The sequence below is a fragment of the Bombus pascuorum genome, chromosome 10 (genome assembly GCF_905332965.1).
Source record: "Bombus pascuorum chromosome 10, iyBomPasc1.1, whole genome shotgun sequence".
NCBI classification, from domain to species: Eukaryota; Metazoa; Arthropoda; class Insecta; order Hymenoptera; family Apidae; genus Bombus; species Bombus pascuorum.
This window is the reverse complement of record NC_083497.1, coordinates 6,570,710-6,587,391: the sequence shown is the minus strand read 5'-3', so window position 1 is coordinate 6,587,391 and position 16,682 is coordinate 6,570,710. Positions and strand designations below refer to the sequence as shown.

Below are 16,682 nucleotides of genomic sequence, written 5' to 3'. Positions count from 1 at the left end.
AACACACAGTGATAACTATACAGCGATAGGGTATTGACCCGTTTGGATTAATTTACGCAACTTGGCAAGAGAGCGACGCGTAAATTATGCGTACACGATGCATAAGCGTTTCTTTCGTTTAATGGGGGATTTATCAATCTACGGTTCATAAATTGCGCCGTAATTTCGATCGTTTTCACAACAAATAAAGCGTTGCGTAAGTTCCTTCTATCCACACAAAATTTGATAAAATAACGGAAAGAGTTGAAAGATTGTGCTTAATTGCAACGCGCGTTCGTGGAAGATATAGATTTTTTCTAAACATCTTTTCTCCTTTCTCCTGCTTTTTTCTCGATTTGCGTAATATTTGTAACGACAAGTTACGAGGATAAGGATTATTAAAAAGAATATGTATACTTGCATAATCACTGCTTTATGACGTAAAGTTTGTGTATAAGTATGATACATGAATTAGACTGTTTACAATTTTATTACAATGTCGCGCAGCAGAGAAACGATATTGTTTGTTCAACTTGTCTATAGACGTATGTGCCGTAGAATTATTGTAACAACGTTTCGCAATTAGGCAGTAATCGGTGACGATTTTACAATAATCGACAACGTTCCAACAAATAGAAGATTCTACAATTAACGATATTACCATTTTTAGAAAAAAAATTGTCATCTTGGAAGACGTTTCTTATTCGTAATGGAAACAATTTGTAATATCGTTATTTTCCTTTAGTTTAAATGTCCTTTCTTTCTGTCAATTGTACGTATAAAACGGATAAAAAAAGAACTAAGTACAAAGAAGAAGTACTAAAATGAAAAAAGAATTTTTATAATATATGAAAATTCGAGTAATAAAAAATCATTCGTAACAAAGCGTAGAAAAACGCACAGTCACGAAATCGAAAGATTTCTTTGTTTTTTCTTAAAATTACTTTGCGTTGTAAAAACAGCAAGTAATAAAATACTAGTATATCGTAGGTTAAAAAATAGATTATAGAAGAGTTTTGTTGCTGCTATTCGCTTGTGCAACGATGAGTATCTCATTTCGTTAGAATTATGCTTACGCCACTGTAGTCTTGTTTCTTAATTAAACAAGATTCTTATATCGAATAATCGAATACCAGATTCGAAAAAGAAACTATGGTAATACTATATCAAATAAAAAAATATATCAAACCTGAAAATCATTCGCCCATCGTTTTCATAAAAGCTCTCGTCGAAAGAAATTTTACAAAGCTGTGTCAATGATCACAGCTTTGTACCATTGAATCGTAACTATCAATAAAGCCTCTCCACTTAAACAATGAAAAAATATTCAACAATGATTGGTATTGTTTCTTTTTTTCAATTCTTATATAGATTTCTTTTTTCTATTACGTACAAGTAGATTGAAAATCATGCATTATTCTATAAATTTCTCATAAATACTGTTCAACGTAGTTAGTTATATAGTATTAAAATATGCACAAAAAGAAGCATAACTTATTCGTTGTACAAGTCATAAACAAAGAAAACTAATTTAACCATCCTAAATGGATAAAACGCAGCAAGCAGAATGAAATTGAATCTGTTATAAAAATGTTGTAAATACAAATACTTTTTATATGTTTCGTTAAATAATGTTTCTCGAGTGTTAACTTTAGAGGATTTGCACAAGTAAAGCATTTCTTCAAGAATTAACATCAGATAGCGATCAGATCTACAAGTTTGTATGTACAAATGATTAATTTTTGGCAACAAATTCGATATATATATATGTATATATATTATATATATTTATGTATATACACACATATATATATATAATACGGAACTATATAGAATCATTGTTATTCTATTTTGGTAATCTAATAGGTGCAGTTTACAATTTTTTATAAATGTAACTATTAGATAAACTACATAATTCTAGGTATTTATAATGTCACAATTAAATCGATGCTAATTATATAGCATCGAAATCACTACTTTTAATTAAAAAAAAAAAAAAAAAAAAAAAAAAAAAGAAAAAAGGATAAGTTTCTTAGTACCAGTCGCACATACATCGCTGGTAGTGTTAAGTATATAAAAACAGATATATGTATAAAATTGTTGTTCCATTGCTAGACCATATCATATCGAAAACGTGTCGGCCATTAACTTCTTCATAATGTAGAATTTAAAACTACTTTGTCACGTATCTTTCGTATCACATAAACAATATACAAATATAGTAGTAATATAATTTACACTTTGTCATAGGTATTCGTAAAAGTTTTTCAAATTCCAGGTTGCATTTATGCTATATGGTATATCTGTTGTGAAATTTGTTTAAATCTGTAAGATCATCTTTAAAATATATACAGAGCGCGCGCACAAATTATTACCGCGATATTTCTTTCTGTATATTTGATAGGAAATCAGGAGGGAAGGTATACAAAAAGATCGGCATCTTAATATTTTATCACTGGACAGCGTAAATTTCCTGTGTAAGCAAAATATAATATTTTCTTCTTTCTTCTCTCTCTCTCTCTCTCTCTCGCGCGCGCGCAGTACATGTGATACTTCTCTAGCTATGTGTTTTCTCTTTTTCTTTAATAGGAATACAAAATGCTAATAAATTTCAATGAACTTTTGTCGCACAGAGATCAAAGTGTAAAAAGATACGACTTCCACGATGTTGTCTTTGTTTCTCGTCTTTGATCGTTTATATCATAAAGCTTCGGATCACGTTCTTCGTACTTACTTCATTACTCATTAATCAACTTTATTACCCTGCAAGGAACTGAAAGACGACATTTTCGATGTACCGCACTCTTTTTTCTCCTTCCGTTGTAGCCTGCTTTTTAGACTTTGCAAATAAACTTTGCACATTCTTAAACCTCATTCAGGCGGTTGCGACGGATTGTTACTTTCATTACGTCGTTGCAGTCGTTCTGGATGAGAGCAAGCTAGCTGGCTGAAGTCGCGAACGACGTCGTTGAAAGTTTCATCACCGCTGATTCCGATCTCCGAGTCTTTCATCTCTTCGTTTAGAAGACCAAGTCTCAACCTGAAACATACATAAAATGAAATTATAATGAAATTTCCTTAGTAAAATAAATTTACTTCGCACTTACAACGTAACAATGTCCGCATTAGCTTCTTTTACAGCTATTGACAGAGGCTTTACACCACTTTCATCTTTGATGTGTTGATCAGCGCGATGTTTTAGTAACAAACATACTTGGGCAGTATGACCTAGATATTTTAAATAAATAACCAAATTTACAGTAAATTTTTTAAAATATAGAATCTATTAACAGAAAAAGATATATACCTAATTCTGTAGCCAAGTACAGTGGTGTTTTTCCATCAGCATCTTGACAATTAATACGTGCTCCATTTAGAATCAGATATTCACAAGACATCACAGAACCCTGTATTGGACAAAATTAAATTATCAAAGAATTTAGACAACAATTTGCATACTTACACTTATAATTGCTTGATGCAGAGCGTTTCTTCCTCTGTCGTTAACATTCGTCCATGATTTATCAGCACCAGCTGCCAAAGCTGCGCACATCACAGGAAGATTGTGTGCTGCAGCAGCTTTGTAAAGAAGCATCTCAGGGTGCAAATTCTCAATATCCTCTTCATCTGTGAACTCTTCATCCTCGCCGGCAGTCGAGTCTTGGTCAGAACTTAATTCTAAGCTATTATCGATCGTTGGCTTTGGTAAATCGCATCCAAACATTAACACGTCGGATTCTATTTTACACTGTTTCTCCGTCCCCGCATCTTTATTCTCAAACGTATCTTTCACATCTGATACCTCTGTGCTTAAGGACACTTCGCTTTTTATCGACAGGCTATTCTCTGAATTGCTCGTGGCAATCGTATTGTCCTTGATTTCAGGAATAAGAAGTTCGTTCTCGATGTTCGATTCCGTATTGCTATCGATAGCCTTAGGATTACTTTCGTTTATGTCGCTACGTGGCCGTGCTAAAATTTTCCCATACAGTGTAGAGTCATTCTTTAGATCCATATTCGTGCTGTCGTCAGAGCTTAATGAATTTCTCTCGGTTTTCTTCGCTTTATCGACCGAACTCAAACTTTCGATCGACGTATATTTGCTGTCGTCAGAGCTCGTTGAATGATGACCCTCTTTTACAGATGATAACGTTGTTGTTTTGTTGCGGTTAGCACTATCGATTTTGTCGCAACTCCGCGGTCGACGACGCAATTTACGAACACTCCATTTGCGAAAATGCATTTTATCGCGACTCGTGTGTTGTCCAGACGAGATCATGTTGCTTAAAGGCTTCACGAATTTACGCTCTACATATTTTGCTCTTATCCAAGCTTCACGTATATTACTATTAATTTACAACAAAAATTCAGCTATATACTTTGATCAGATTTATTACTTTTGGCAGAAGAGTGAGTATTACTTTTTATATTAATGTTACGTACCCATTGCATTTTGGAGTAGCTCTAATAATATTAGAAGGTATTGGTAGAGCTTCATAAACATTATTTACTACAGTGTTTCCAAGTTCTGCCATTACTTTTAGTATCTCTGGTTCCCAGTCATCTAATGTCAGAGAACGAACTTTACTATAATGAACCCCTAAACTTCTATGCACTCCAGAGCATTCTGAAAAGAAAAAATTGTTGAAAGAAAGTTTTGAAGAAAATTTAATTATCATTATCGTGAAAAAGTGATTTATACCTATGCAAAGTGTAATTCCAAGATTGATACTAGCCCATCTTGGATTAGCACCACCGCAATCACAGCAGGTATCATTTCCAGCAATTTTTAGGATTTGCTCCCAGACTCTATACAAAACAAAATTATGATCTTTTAAAAATATGGTCTAAATTGAATTAATTACTCAGTACAGTTTTTGATATATACCTTGATTTCGGTTTTGTCTGTTGCCTGTTCGATCCTCTAACATTTTGTGACTGTGATTCTCGTATGCTAACTATAGTACCAGCACCCATACCTCTTTGAATGGCAGCACCAATCGCTTGCTGCATGGCAGTTACCCATGCTAAATAAGCTTCTTCGCTATCAGCTTGTAATATGTGACTTCTATAAGTTAAATTTATTCTTTAAAGTTATTTAATTCAATAAAATATTTAAATAGAAAATTCATGACTGTATAACCAATATAATAAAATAATCTATCATTATATCAAGTTGTATTATGATTATTAATGACTGCTCACTTTGTAGGACTTAATACTTCGAAACAATTTCTTCTATCACAGTCAACTACTGGTTTCACAGTGCAGAGACGAAGATCTTCTTCCATAATAGTGAAATCATTATCACCAGTCCTCTTTCTATATACTAGCTGGTGGTCTCTTAAACAAAACCACCTTCTGTTCCACGTTTTAAATGCATTACTAGTGCGTTTAAAGAGGTAGCCTTCCATCTTAGGATTACTAGGTACTGGAGAAGGTATTAAGTCTCTATTCGTAACATAAATATGCCGATTTTCCATTTCTTTCTCAAGTTTCACGGAATCGGCCCTCATTTTAATTAAGTTCTCCCCAAGATCTTTTAGAAATGGATCCAAATCTTGTGCTAGATCGCTACCTTGGTGGTAATAAGTAATACACGCATTCATATAATTAAGTAGGGTACCCAATATTTCGTGTCGCTTACGCGCTTGTATCATCGTTAAAGAATGAATATAATCCAAAGCTGTATGCCGGAAACAGGATCTCGTAGCTGATAAAATATTTGAAGTTTCTTCATACTCTGCTGGTCTGGACTTTGGAACCTGGGAATTTCGATTTAATGCTATATCTAAGTCTGCAGAGATTTTTTCAAAGTAATGACGAGATTCTTTCACCCTCTTAATGTCACTAAAAAATAATAAGAATGTTATATAAGAACAATAAGAATATCAAGAATGTTACATGTGTATGTATGTATGCAGATAAACATGTAGATTACGTATGATTATGTAATTAATTAGTTAAATTACCTTTTGATGAATGAGTTAAGATCTTTAATTACTGTCCTAGATGCTTGATCTAATAAAATAGTATGAAACTTGTTCATTTCTTGTAAAGCATGAATTAGTTTATTGAGTAAGGCCATTATCTCTGAATCATCAGTAAAGTAAAGAGATAATTCCCACAGGCTATTGGCAAATTGGCTGGAAACAAAAAAATGCATACAGTAATTTTTTAATATTTTTTTAGATAAATAGATTAGAAAAATTCTAAATAGAAATAGAGTCATCACATAAATTAAATATCAACATTAAGGGTAATTTGTTATATTAAAAAGTATTTAAAATAATACAAAAATGTTTGTTTCATAAAAAATATTTTTATTTGAACATAATATAAAAGATCAATAGGAAGTGCATAATTCCTGAGCAGCAAGTGTTTCATCTGTATCACTGTATATGTTAAACTGGCTACCATATGTATGAGTCATTCTCAACAGAGCTGTAATTCATATGTTTCCTGACTCTTCTCTATTGCTTGGTATCACCCTCTTCCATTTTATCACTGAATATATTTCACTTGAAAGGATCAGTAGTTCCTTAATGACATATTTTATACAACCAATCAAATATTTATGGCTCTGTTATAAGTTTCTATTAACCATGATGTAACTCATTCATTAATTACATATAATTACAAATCATAACATACCTTTGCTGTCCTACAAAAAGTTTTCCAGTGTCAATCATCTGGCTACAGTTTTTTAACACCTGTAAAGATTTTTATTTTTAGCTATTCTCAGAAAATAGATGATTATCACAATAATTCTTTTGATAGGTATGAGATTGCTTATGTAACATAGTCTACTATAATGTAATTGACAATGCAGGAAAGTACTGTCAAAATAGATTGACAGTTAAAATTATTACATTTAAATTCCCTTAGTAATTTATAGTATCAATAATTTATTTTGGAGTAACACGAAATAACATAACCCTTTAACATTACTATATATAATATAATATGCCTAGAAAAAACTTTCATATCTTTTTCACCTCATTTCTCTTTTTTTATAAATTATTTATGAATACCTTGTCTAATTTTTGTTCGAGTAGATCAACGTTTGCCTCTACTTCCTCGATGCAGGATCTACGAAATAAGAAAGGAATATTCGCAAGATACTTATTTTTGTTAATCAAATGCATTATCAATGTGGTGCATTAAGTGATATTATTCGAAGTAGCGCGTGCATGGAGTGCAACAGAGTAGAGCACGCTAAGCAAACACAGAGATAGAAGCGTAGATTTTTCAAGTGATTCTCACCGAAACTTTGGCGTGTCTCGCAAACATTCCTCGAACTCGATTAAAGGCTTCATTTTGTACTATCCGTTGCCAGGAATTTTCAAGCGCAGTATCGTCCGACGAACTGCAATCTTGAAATTTTTCCGTTCACTATTTCCCATCAAACAGCACGATCATTTGGAAAGACTATTAACATAAACCGTTCGCATTCGCGGAGAACAACACATTCCCCTCTCTTCTGTCAAACAGAGTACAACACATTGAAGTTATCCCAAGCACGAGCCAGTGTTTGTCAGTACTGGCAACATCCACGTAAAACGACGACCTAACGAAATAACTTCGCAAAGAATGTATTGATTCTCTCTTGAAATATGTTGGGTCAAGTTTTTCCTTTCAATGATTCTTCTGTATGATATTTTGTCGTCGTCCGTTCTTCATTCGCCTTCTTCGTAAGACAATAGTTCGTAGAGTTCGTCATTTGGTGAAAGTACCATTTCCTTTTCTGTGGTACGATTGTACGATTGTATTTACATACATGTTTGCTCACTTCCGAACGTATATCCGATAGAAAAAGTCATTCGATATTTGTAAACATCGAACAAAGTAAGTTCACCTTTTGTAATGAACGTGTGCTCTGTTTCAAATTTCTTGATTAATAAAATGGATTTTGATTTTCGGTAATAATATTAGAGCGAAGAGTATATGAGGATCGAGCAGTTTCTAACCTATCATATATAATTACTTTTAAGTCTGAATGAATTACAAATCTATAAATAGACACTTTATAAGTCTGTGGTTATAGTAACGGATTTTTCTTGGTTATTCTTAGGAGATACGTTAGGTACCAACACGTTTATGGTTTATTCCATTGATTAATGTTTATTCAACAGGTTCAATATGACTGCTGGAACTACCACAGAAAAGTCAACTAGCAATCCTTTGGAGCAGTTTGTATTATTAGCAAAAACTGCCAAAGGAGCAGCTGCCATAGAGCTTATTAAGCAAGCGGTAGAGACACCAGGAGTACATGTATTTGGAGAGTTATTAGATATGCCTAATATCAAAGAATTAGAGAATGGACCTTATGTTCAGTATTGGAATACTCTGAATTTATTTGCTTATGGGACATATAAAGAATATTTAGAGAATAAAGATAAGGTTTTAGAATTGACTGCCACTCAAAAGAAAAAGCTGCAACATCTGACCATTGTAACGTTAGCCACAAAGTCCAGATGCATACCATATTCTCTATTATTGGAAGAGTTAGATATAAAAAATGTTAGAGATTTAGAGGACTTAATAATAGAAGCGATCTATGCAGACATAATACATGGTAAATTAGACCAAAAAAATTCACAGTTAGAGGTGGATTACGCTGGTTTAGGACGCGATGTTAGACCTGATGATACAGGTGTTGTGGCTGAGACATTAGCTGCTTGGGGTCAGGCTTGTGATACAGTGTTAGCATGTATCGAGGACCAAGTCACAAGAGCTAACGTAGAAAAACAAAAGGCTACTTATCACAAAGAAAGGATACAGAGAGATGTAAGTAACATGTACTCTGATAAAACACAAATGCTCGTGCTGATAAATTTTTATTTTTCCTGTTGTTAGATTGCTAACATAAAGAAGTCACTTGCTGCACAAGCTGGAGGTGGTGGTGTGCAGGAAGCTGACATGGCTGGAGGCAGTTCTGGATCTGCAGGAAGCGAATCAAGCAGGGAAGCACTGTCAGCTCCACCGGATGCAAAGAAGAAGCAACAAAAGGTCAAAGGTATTAAAGGCAGTGGTAAGTTCTGGAAGACAATTCAGTAATCTTTTATCACATAAAATGTATCTCATCAATGACAGGATTGTAGTATGTTACATGTAATCTGCATTAAAACCCTTGCAAGCCTATGTAAAACTGCGATAAACAATGATGGTAATGCAATTAAGAAGCACCAATGTGAACAAAGGGAAAAGATCATTGTCATATTTTGGCATACCATACAGATTCTAGATGGATTGAATTTTCATTAATTTTAAAAGAGAATCTTGTAAATATATGTAATGATATATGGCATTATGAGTCACTGTTATGTTTGTTTAATGATAGTTATTTATATGAAGATTTTGTTACATTAAAGTTGCAAATTTTTTCCGAATTGTCGTTTATATTATGTGTTAGAGGAAACCGAAAGAAAGTGGGAGAGGGTAATATATAAACAAATTTATTAATATTCGTTCTATTTAAGGTAATAACTTGAGTTAACAGATGCGAGGATAAGGTAGCTTAAATATCTGAGACGGAACGAAGGAAATCTATTAATTCATTTGTACGTTGTACCTGGGCCTTAGGTTTCGGATCGGTATTATTAATAAATTTTATATTTTATTGTTGACATTCTTGCAAAACTAAGTATATTTTAATTTAGCGACTTTGTGCTAGAAAAGTAATTCAGTCATTATTATTAAACAGTATAAGAATACTTCATGATAAAATCGCAAATTTCCTATTTTACTGCACATTAGATTAGCTGTAGTTAAGAAATTAACATTATTGTCAAAGAAAATTACCAAGCATTATTGAGTAAGTCGTTGTAAACACGTACTTGCAATTAAACTTAATATCGAATTAGTAATCTATTGTCAGCGATTCGAAGCAGACAAATGTAAATCGCGAACGAAACCATGTTACATGTCACATAATACATGGAAAAACACAATTGTGATCGTCCTCACATCGATACCTTAAAAAATGAGAAAAAATGACGAACATTTTCTTATATGAGAGAAAAAGAAAGGTACTTTTATAATGAATAAGCTTTCAAATTTTTGTAAAACGTATAGCGTGTACAAGAGTTTTTTTTTAGTCAGGCCAAAGATTTTATATTTTGCGTTTTAAGGTGTGAATGATGACGAAACAGGGATTTGACAAATTTTATAGGCAAGTCTGATAGTTGTAGCAATGAATCTGCATATTTGTTATTGTATCCGTGCCTACACAGAATATTGTCATCATTGGATGACCTTAGAATTCAGCGTGATGAATTGCTTAAATGTGTCTCATACAGTATTAATCGTTTTCATCGTTTCTGTTAACATTCGTATTGTCTTTTTCTTTCCTCCCTACAAAGACGATATATAACGTAGCCGTCACAAGAGGTGATGAGTTGTAACTAGTCGGATCGATCATTGTTATTAAAAAAAGTAAGAGAAAAGGGAAGGTTGTGTGTTTAGGAGGATGTAAACGGTATACGAACGATACGTTGCTTAGTGAACAAGAAATGTCAGTCGAATTACAAAACGTTGTAATTGCTAATGGAATAAAAAGATAATTTATTTTAGCGAGGTTTTTCTATTTCTCTGCACCCTTTAACGCCTTTCCTTCACGTCTGTGTGCTACGAGTGATCGTAAGGCTTAAAATAAATTTGGTTCGTAATATATTCCCTTTGTAGATGTATTTACTTAGCGTAGGATACGATAAGTAGGAGTTTAAAATAGATAATAGTATCGATATCAGTTTCCCGTTTCGATTTATGGGAATCTTCCTTATTTTTACACTTTTCATTATTCGTAGATAAGCTTTTTGTATCTAGCTTATTGGAAATAAATGCTACCGGAAGTTATGGTAAAGTTTTATTCTGTCCTGGAATGGGCGTTTGTTTAACAGTAGAAAATCTTAATTTATCCTGTTTTTCTCACAATCTAACAATGTGTATAATAGGTGCAAGTCACAAATGATACGCCTAATGGGGATTTTCAGGATCTACTAATCCGGTAAGGCACCATGAACTGAACGATGAGCCAAATTGAGAAGTTCATCTTAGGTGAAACCTCGTGGCGTATCACCAACTCGATCTCGGATTCTATCTGTCTGTCTGTGTCTACATCGTTATACGAACAGCGCATCTTTTTCTCTGTAACATTTTTGTACTTTTTGAGAAATAAAACAGATCCTAAAAAGTAACACGTCATTATTGTAAAGCCTCGTTCAGATTGGTCAAGTTAGTTGAAATCAAGTCGTTTGAATTCAAGTAACCTGACTTCAAATGGATATCTAAAGGAATATTACGTTGAAGAGAGTGATTGTTGTTGTTAATGTCAAACGTTAACGAGATATAACAAAAATATTATACGTGAAATATGATTTAATACAAAGTTCAGACAAATTTGATTTTGGGAACCAACATCAGTAAGTACGAAACTGAAAATATAATTACTGTCATTCCTTTCAAGTTAAGGAATAATTTAAAAAGTCTCAGCATTTCTTGAAACTTTAACGCATATTTAAAATCTAAGAAAAAATGTTTGCATCGTTAAAATATTTCAAATTATTCGAAACTAAGTGACATGATTGACAAAGTCCAGTGAAAAGATATAAAAGAATATTTCAAGTCAAGAAAATAACAGGTTCATACTAGTAACGAAGTTTCTAGTTACTTGAATTAAATTTCTCGAATTCAGATAACTTGGCTAATCCGAACAAGGCTGAAAATGGGTCCAGTGCTCATGGAAATCAAAAGTTGAATAAAACCGTGCCTAACAAGCTTTCTTTATTAAATTCAGGGACAAAAGGAACAAGATAATATGAATGGATAAAATAATTTCCACGATCGTGATTTTATTTCGACGACTGTTTTTCTTTCTCGTTATCTTTCGATCATTTCAACGAATACATACATACAATTTAATGTAACATCATGTAAATTTGTGTCTTTCTACTGCAGTGTTCGTACGTATTTAAAATATCCTTAAATCGTAAATAGTTCGCGCGAACTAGTTTAGAGTCCTCTTTCTTCCTTTCTCGACATTGTCATGGTATCGCATCGTAAAATTCGTCAACGCGTGACATTTTAATCTTGCATTCGAAGTCTTAATTCTTATGGAATTAATTACGACTAAATTGGTTCCGTACGAACTAATGTTTTCGTTTTTATATCTTAATACTTAACGGTATCGTTTTTATGTACCTACAATCACATATTTTCAATGTATTTACATACTCTCAAATCAAATGCAATCGTTCGAACAACAAAATACATTTACGTTCCACGTATTTGTATCATATATATAGTGGTTACGCTTTCATTTGTCCAGAATTTTCTTATTGAATGAAATTGTTGATTAACTTCAATACTCGGCTATCTGTTGAACTTTTTATCTTATCAAGCATCGTTGTTGAATATGATTTTGCTTTTTTAAAGAAACACAGGGTCAGTGCCGAATGATGGATACTGGGCTCATTTGTATCCAAAGTATGACACGTAAAACACCCTTTTCGATTCTATAAAAATTCAAAACGTTTACAAATCTTTTATACACACGCGCGAGAATAGGTCGACGCTATATAAAACGGTTCAGAACGAATTGTTTGAAGTAGTCGACAACTCTTATTTCTTGAATAATTAACGCTATCGAAAAACAACTACGTACACGAGTTAAATTGGATATGTTTATCGTATGACCGCGACTCTACGAAAAGGAGTTCTTAACGTATGTATGTACATCAGAGTGTCTACGAAACATATGTTTCATCGTTGGTTTGCTTAGATTTTCTCTTTCGTTATGTAGAGATCAAGCGTTAACGTTAGATTAAAATTAGGGCGATTAGATGTTACGAGAAAACGTTTCGCGATGTTTCCGATCGATACGCAATCTTTGCATCGTTTCTTTTTTCTAATTCTACGTGTAGCAATTCCTATAGTCTGCAGAGAAAATATCGAAAAAAGGGAGAAACGATTATCTAAGGGTCTACGTTCGTACAGTCACACTTGGAAATTTTTTTTTTAAGGATATTGTTAGCTGTTAGTTTTGAATCGTATAATTATCCTTTCGAATGACCCATGTGTGTGTTATTTCATTGAATATTTACAGAGAGAAATTTATGTACAGAACAATCGACGAATAATATTCTCGAACGATTATCGTTTCTTTCGTCTTTACTTATTTTTTTTAAATATTTTCCTTACAAAAATTCTTAATAGAAGATCGTTTAGATGTAATCGTATTTGGCAACGATATTTTCTACATACGTAACCTGCTTCCTCTTCTTTTATACACAATAACGAACTCGACTAACGATATTTACAATATTTCAATTAATTCAATTAACCGATAAATGGTTCGTGTTAATGTGCACAAACATTATGAAATGATAGTGTATGTACAAAATAGATTTATGCATCTCACGTGATTATTACGTGTATTACGCTATGATCACAGAAGAAACCAGAGCAGTTTTTAAAACGCCACTTAACAATTGATCATGATCGATAATTATGCGTCTGGCACGGTGCAATTTGTTGCATCTAGCGCTTTCGTGATCTCGTGTATTTATGGTAATTAACAAAATCGATGTTCCCAATTTCTTAAATACCCTCCGAATATCTTCTCATTCCATATGTTTTATCCTGTTTCTCGATAATTCAATTCCATTTGAGTTATTTTCCTTTTTTTTTTTTTTTTTTTTTTTTGCAAACAGTATCGTCAATACACGAGACGAATTTTCAATATCGTTTATAATTCGTTTCCAACGTGCGATAGCAGAATTTATATGATATTTTTTGCACATTCATCTTCATCCAGCCATAACATCGTTCAAAGCGTAGCCTTAAAGAGAATTTTAACGTACGATGCGTATCGATATCGATATGATGAAGCACGTTCAGTCGTATTTACAAAATATCGAGACGTCATATTTATTAATATCATTTTGCGTCCCTTCAAACTACCACGGGTTTTTTTGAAATTGGTTTCAAAGTCGCCGGCAAAATTGCCGATTCTATGGAAACTTGATGCTATAATGAAACCTCACTTTGATTTACTGGCCCGTTTCCTATTCTCGCGTTGTTATTCAATTGTTTCGTTGTTGTGGTACTTTCCTTCGATTCTTTGCTTGATATCACTGCATTCGAATCTTTGTCGTTATCGGTAGTAGTTTGAGTCGATCGGGAAACGACAGAGGGTGATGGTTTGCCATTTTTCTGATCCTTCAGCTCGTAATCTATAAACAAGTATATCTTTTAATTGAGGGACTTGTAACAAAAACGATCGTTATCAGATTTGTCAAATTTAAGCTCATAATTAAATTGCGGACATTTATACAAATTCATAATTTTATGAACCCATATGGAAAAATAGAACTTAAGCGGAGAGTTGTCTCGACTATTAAATATATTATTTAACGAGTATCGCACTTTGGATATCTTATATCGTTTTGCATATTACGTGCGCATTTTTCCTTCTTTAAATTTTCCATAGAAAATCCCTATAAGACTAAAACAATAATACATTCAAATATGTAGTCTGAAGCGAGACTCGCATGATGGAATTAATATTATACAAAATAATCTCTATTTTAATTTATAGCCGAATGAAAATTGATCAGTTCTACGAAAATAGTCCTTGTCGTGATTCTACAATTTCATGATTTAATTAGATATATTTCTTCTACGATATAATTGCAAACACATGATATGATGTAATACGATGAGTATTTTGGAAAAAAATTTGAAATTTATTATGCTGGAGCTTCTCTTTTCCGGAAGAAAAGTAAACGTAGACAAAGATTGTTTTTATTACTAGGAACTTAATTAATTCTCACAAAGAATAAAAATGTTTAAGTTTAATGTAAAGAACAGTTTGGTGTGTTTATGAGAATATATAAAGAACGTTACGCGTTATAAAAAATAATTTTTTAGACTAGTAGTTTTTAAAAAACTGTTCTAGGCAGCCGGTTATTTAATTAAAAATCTCTGTTGATAATTAAATGCTTTCCTCGGGAAATGTAGTCTATTAGGGTGTATACTCTAAAAAAATTAGAGAAACGTATTTTCTTGAAAAATATTAAACCATTTGGAGGAATTATTTCGTAAACGATTTTAACGTTGAAGCGAAATTTTGTTAAAATTATTAATTTTGTGATATATTGTTATGTGAATATAGGATTTGTTTGAATTTAAGTAATTTCTCTTAAACTAATAGACTTTTAAATGTGTTTGATGCTTACTGAAATGTCTGTAATTATGAGAAAGATTGTGCATGAATTATTGAAACTTTTAAAAACAGTATTAGAGAGAAACAGATGACCTAGATAAAAAGAAAATAGATTGAGTCTATCAAAAAGTTTATTAGAAAGTAAAGAAGGATATAAAATTATATCTGAATGTCGGTTCAAAATTAAATTATAATAAGAAAAAAAATATATAAGAAATTATTTTTTTGAAAGAATTTTGTAATTCGCTCGTGATAAAGTTAAAGAAAATTAACTTATTGTTAGTTTAAGGAGCCTAACAATCGTCAGTTAGTAACTGTTGTTTCTTTCACATCAAAAGAACTTCAACTGCGCTTGAAGCTCGAAAAAAAAAAAAAAAAAAATAACAAATTTACAGAGTTTTGACAAAGTGTAATTTATCAATTTATTTCAAATTATTTTTACACAACAGAGTTGATTACTGAATAATTTGTACGAGGCTTTAGCCTTAGTAAAGAAGAACCGATTAATCACGTAATTAGTTTTCCACAACATCTCGCCACGTAATTCACACCATGGAAAGAATTCTAAGTTCTTGAAAAAACTATTCTCTTCGAATATTGAATTTTTACAAGAAAGCGTTAATCTTCTCAGAAATGAAAGAATCTAACAATATGGTTTTCTCCGATTTCTCAAATCACCTCTCAATAATATTTGAAATCGAGGATACTCACATTCGCTTTGAGTCGAGCAGTCTATAGTAGTGGCAATGTGTTTCTTGACAGCTTTATTCTGGTCGCAGGTAGCCGCAGTCAATGTAACTGGCGCTATCATGCTAGAAGCGTTGGTAGCCGTGACTGCAGAACTTTTCGTTGTGCTATATCTAGCTGGCATCATACTTTGGCGCACGTTCCTGTCCGGTCGTATTAAAATGATGTACAACTGTTGGAAAGTAACGTAATGTTAAAGTTCGCAGCTCATTACACATCTTAAGTTTTGTTGCAGTAAATCGTCAACTGAATTACCTTAGGACTGAAGAGACACGCTATAGTTACGGATGCGGATAAGCTTATAGTGACTGACATCGAGGTGATTCTCAACGCGACATTGTTTCCAGTTCCAAAATACAGCGGCACGAAAGCCAGCCATATCACACACGTAGTATACATCGTAAAACCTGCAGAGGAAACACACATAAATTTGTACATACGTATGCAAATTTATTTATGCAACGGAATATTTATTTGGCAGCAGTCAGCAGTTTTTGAGCACAAAAGAGAATTCTAAACTAGTAACGTTACCCACATTGTTTTGTCTCACGATTCTCATAGATCCAAGTGAACTATTCTCATTAATGTCTCAAGATTCTGTGTGCTTTCAAGAGCATTCTACAAAGGGAGGCTGAAGTTTATGATTCAAGAGAAGTTCAGTGTTTTAGACGCGGACTTATCGCTCGAACCCTCGCCCTTGAGTTATATTCCAACTTGCAGTCTTAAAGCC

General features: G+C 32.8%; 3 protein-coding genes across 8 annotated transcripts in view; 1 reads left to right on the top strand and 2 right to left on the bottom strand.

Moving 5' to 3' along the window:
- Window positions 1-393: 393 nt before the first annotated feature.
- Window positions 394-7,474, bottom strand: LOC132911312 (arf-GAP with coiled-coil, ANK repeat and PH domain-containing protein 2). Its single transcript, XM_060967904.1, has 12 exons — window positions 7,246-7,474; window positions 7,014-7,071; window positions 6,634-6,692; window positions 5,952-6,125; window positions 5,185-5,829; window positions 4,868-5,047; window positions 4,682-4,788; window positions 4,423-4,606; window positions 3,443-4,325; window positions 3,287-3,386; window positions 3,087-3,207; window positions 394-3,019 (listed from the first exon to the last, which is right to left on the bottom strand). Exons 1-12 carry the CDS (start codon window positions 7,296-7,298, stop codon window positions 2,851-2,853), a joined length of 2,733 nt encoding a protein of 910 aa, XP_060823887.1. The 5' UTR covers window positions 7,299-7,474; the 3' UTR covers window positions 394-2,850.
- On the top strand, window positions 4,252-11,177 carry LOC132911337 (COP9 signalosome complex subunit 7b). Of its 5 annotated transcripts, none has more exons than XM_060967954.1 (4): window positions 4,252-4,389; window positions 8,115-8,769; window positions 8,839-9,013; window positions 10,974-11,177. In XM_060967954.1, exons 2-4 carry the CDS (start codon window positions 8,122-8,124, stop codon window positions 11,021-11,023), a joined length of 873 nt encoding a protein of 290 aa, XP_060823937.1. In that variant the 5' UTR covers window positions 4,252-4,389; window positions 8,115-8,121; the 3' UTR covers window positions 11,024-11,177. The 5 variants fall into 5 exon arrangements, with proteins under 5 accessions (XP_060823937.1, XP_060823935.1, XP_060823933.1 ...); XM_060967952.1 differs by lacking the exons at window positions 4,252-4,389; window positions 10,974-11,177 and adding exons at window positions 7,584-7,901; window positions 9,076-10,553 and having other exon boundaries at window positions 8,839-8,998; XM_060967950.1 differs by lacking the exon at window positions 4,252-4,389 and adding an exon at window positions 7,585-7,901.
- A 634-nt stretch (window positions 11,178-11,811) lies between these two features.
- Window positions 11,812-16,682, bottom strand: part of LOC132911303 (uncharacterized protein MAL13P1.304-like) — a 308,863-nt gene continuing 303,992 nt past the window's right edge. For both annotated transcript variants that reach the window (XM_060967865.1, XM_060967864.1), the window contains 3 exons: window positions 16,208-16,359; window positions 15,917-16,124; window positions 11,812-14,213 (listed from right to left, as the gene is read on the bottom strand). In XM_060967865.1, the coding sequence (XP_060823848.1) occupies window positions 14,008-14,213; window positions 15,917-16,124; window positions 16,208-16,359 (566 nt within the window). In that variant the 3' untranslated portion in view covers window positions 11,812-14,007. The remainder of the gene's footprint in view (window positions 14,214-15,916; window positions 16,125-16,207; window positions 16,360-16,682) is intronic.

Excerpts from the sequence above, each read along its gene's own strand:
- LOC132911312 (XM_060967904.1), bottom strand. The coding sequence starts at position 7,298 with ATGAAGCCTTTAATCGAGTTCGAGGAATGTTTGCGAGACACGCCAAAG. Across the intron at positions 6,126-6,633 it reads CTTTTTGTAGGACAGCAAAG|CCAATTTGCCAATAGCCTGT; the intron begins GTATGTTATGAT and ends TTTTGTTTCCAG. Across the intron at positions 3,020-3,086 it reads AATGCGGACATTGTTACGTT|GTTGAGACTTGGTCTTCTAA; the intron begins GTAAGTGCGAAG and ends TGTATGTTTCAG.
- LOC132911337 (XM_060967950.1), top strand. The coding sequence starts at position 7,846 with ATGAACGTGTGCTCTGTTTCAAATTTCTTGATTAATAAAATGGATTTT. Across the intron at positions 8,770-8,838 it reads AAGAAAGGATACAGAGAGAT|ATTGCTAACATAAAGAAGTC; the intron begins GTAAGTAACATG and ends TCCTGTTGTTAG. Across the intron at positions 9,014-10,973 it reads CAAAGGTATTAAAGGCAGTG|GATCTACTAATCCGGTAAGG; the intron begins GTAAGTTCTGGA and ends GGGGATTTTCAG.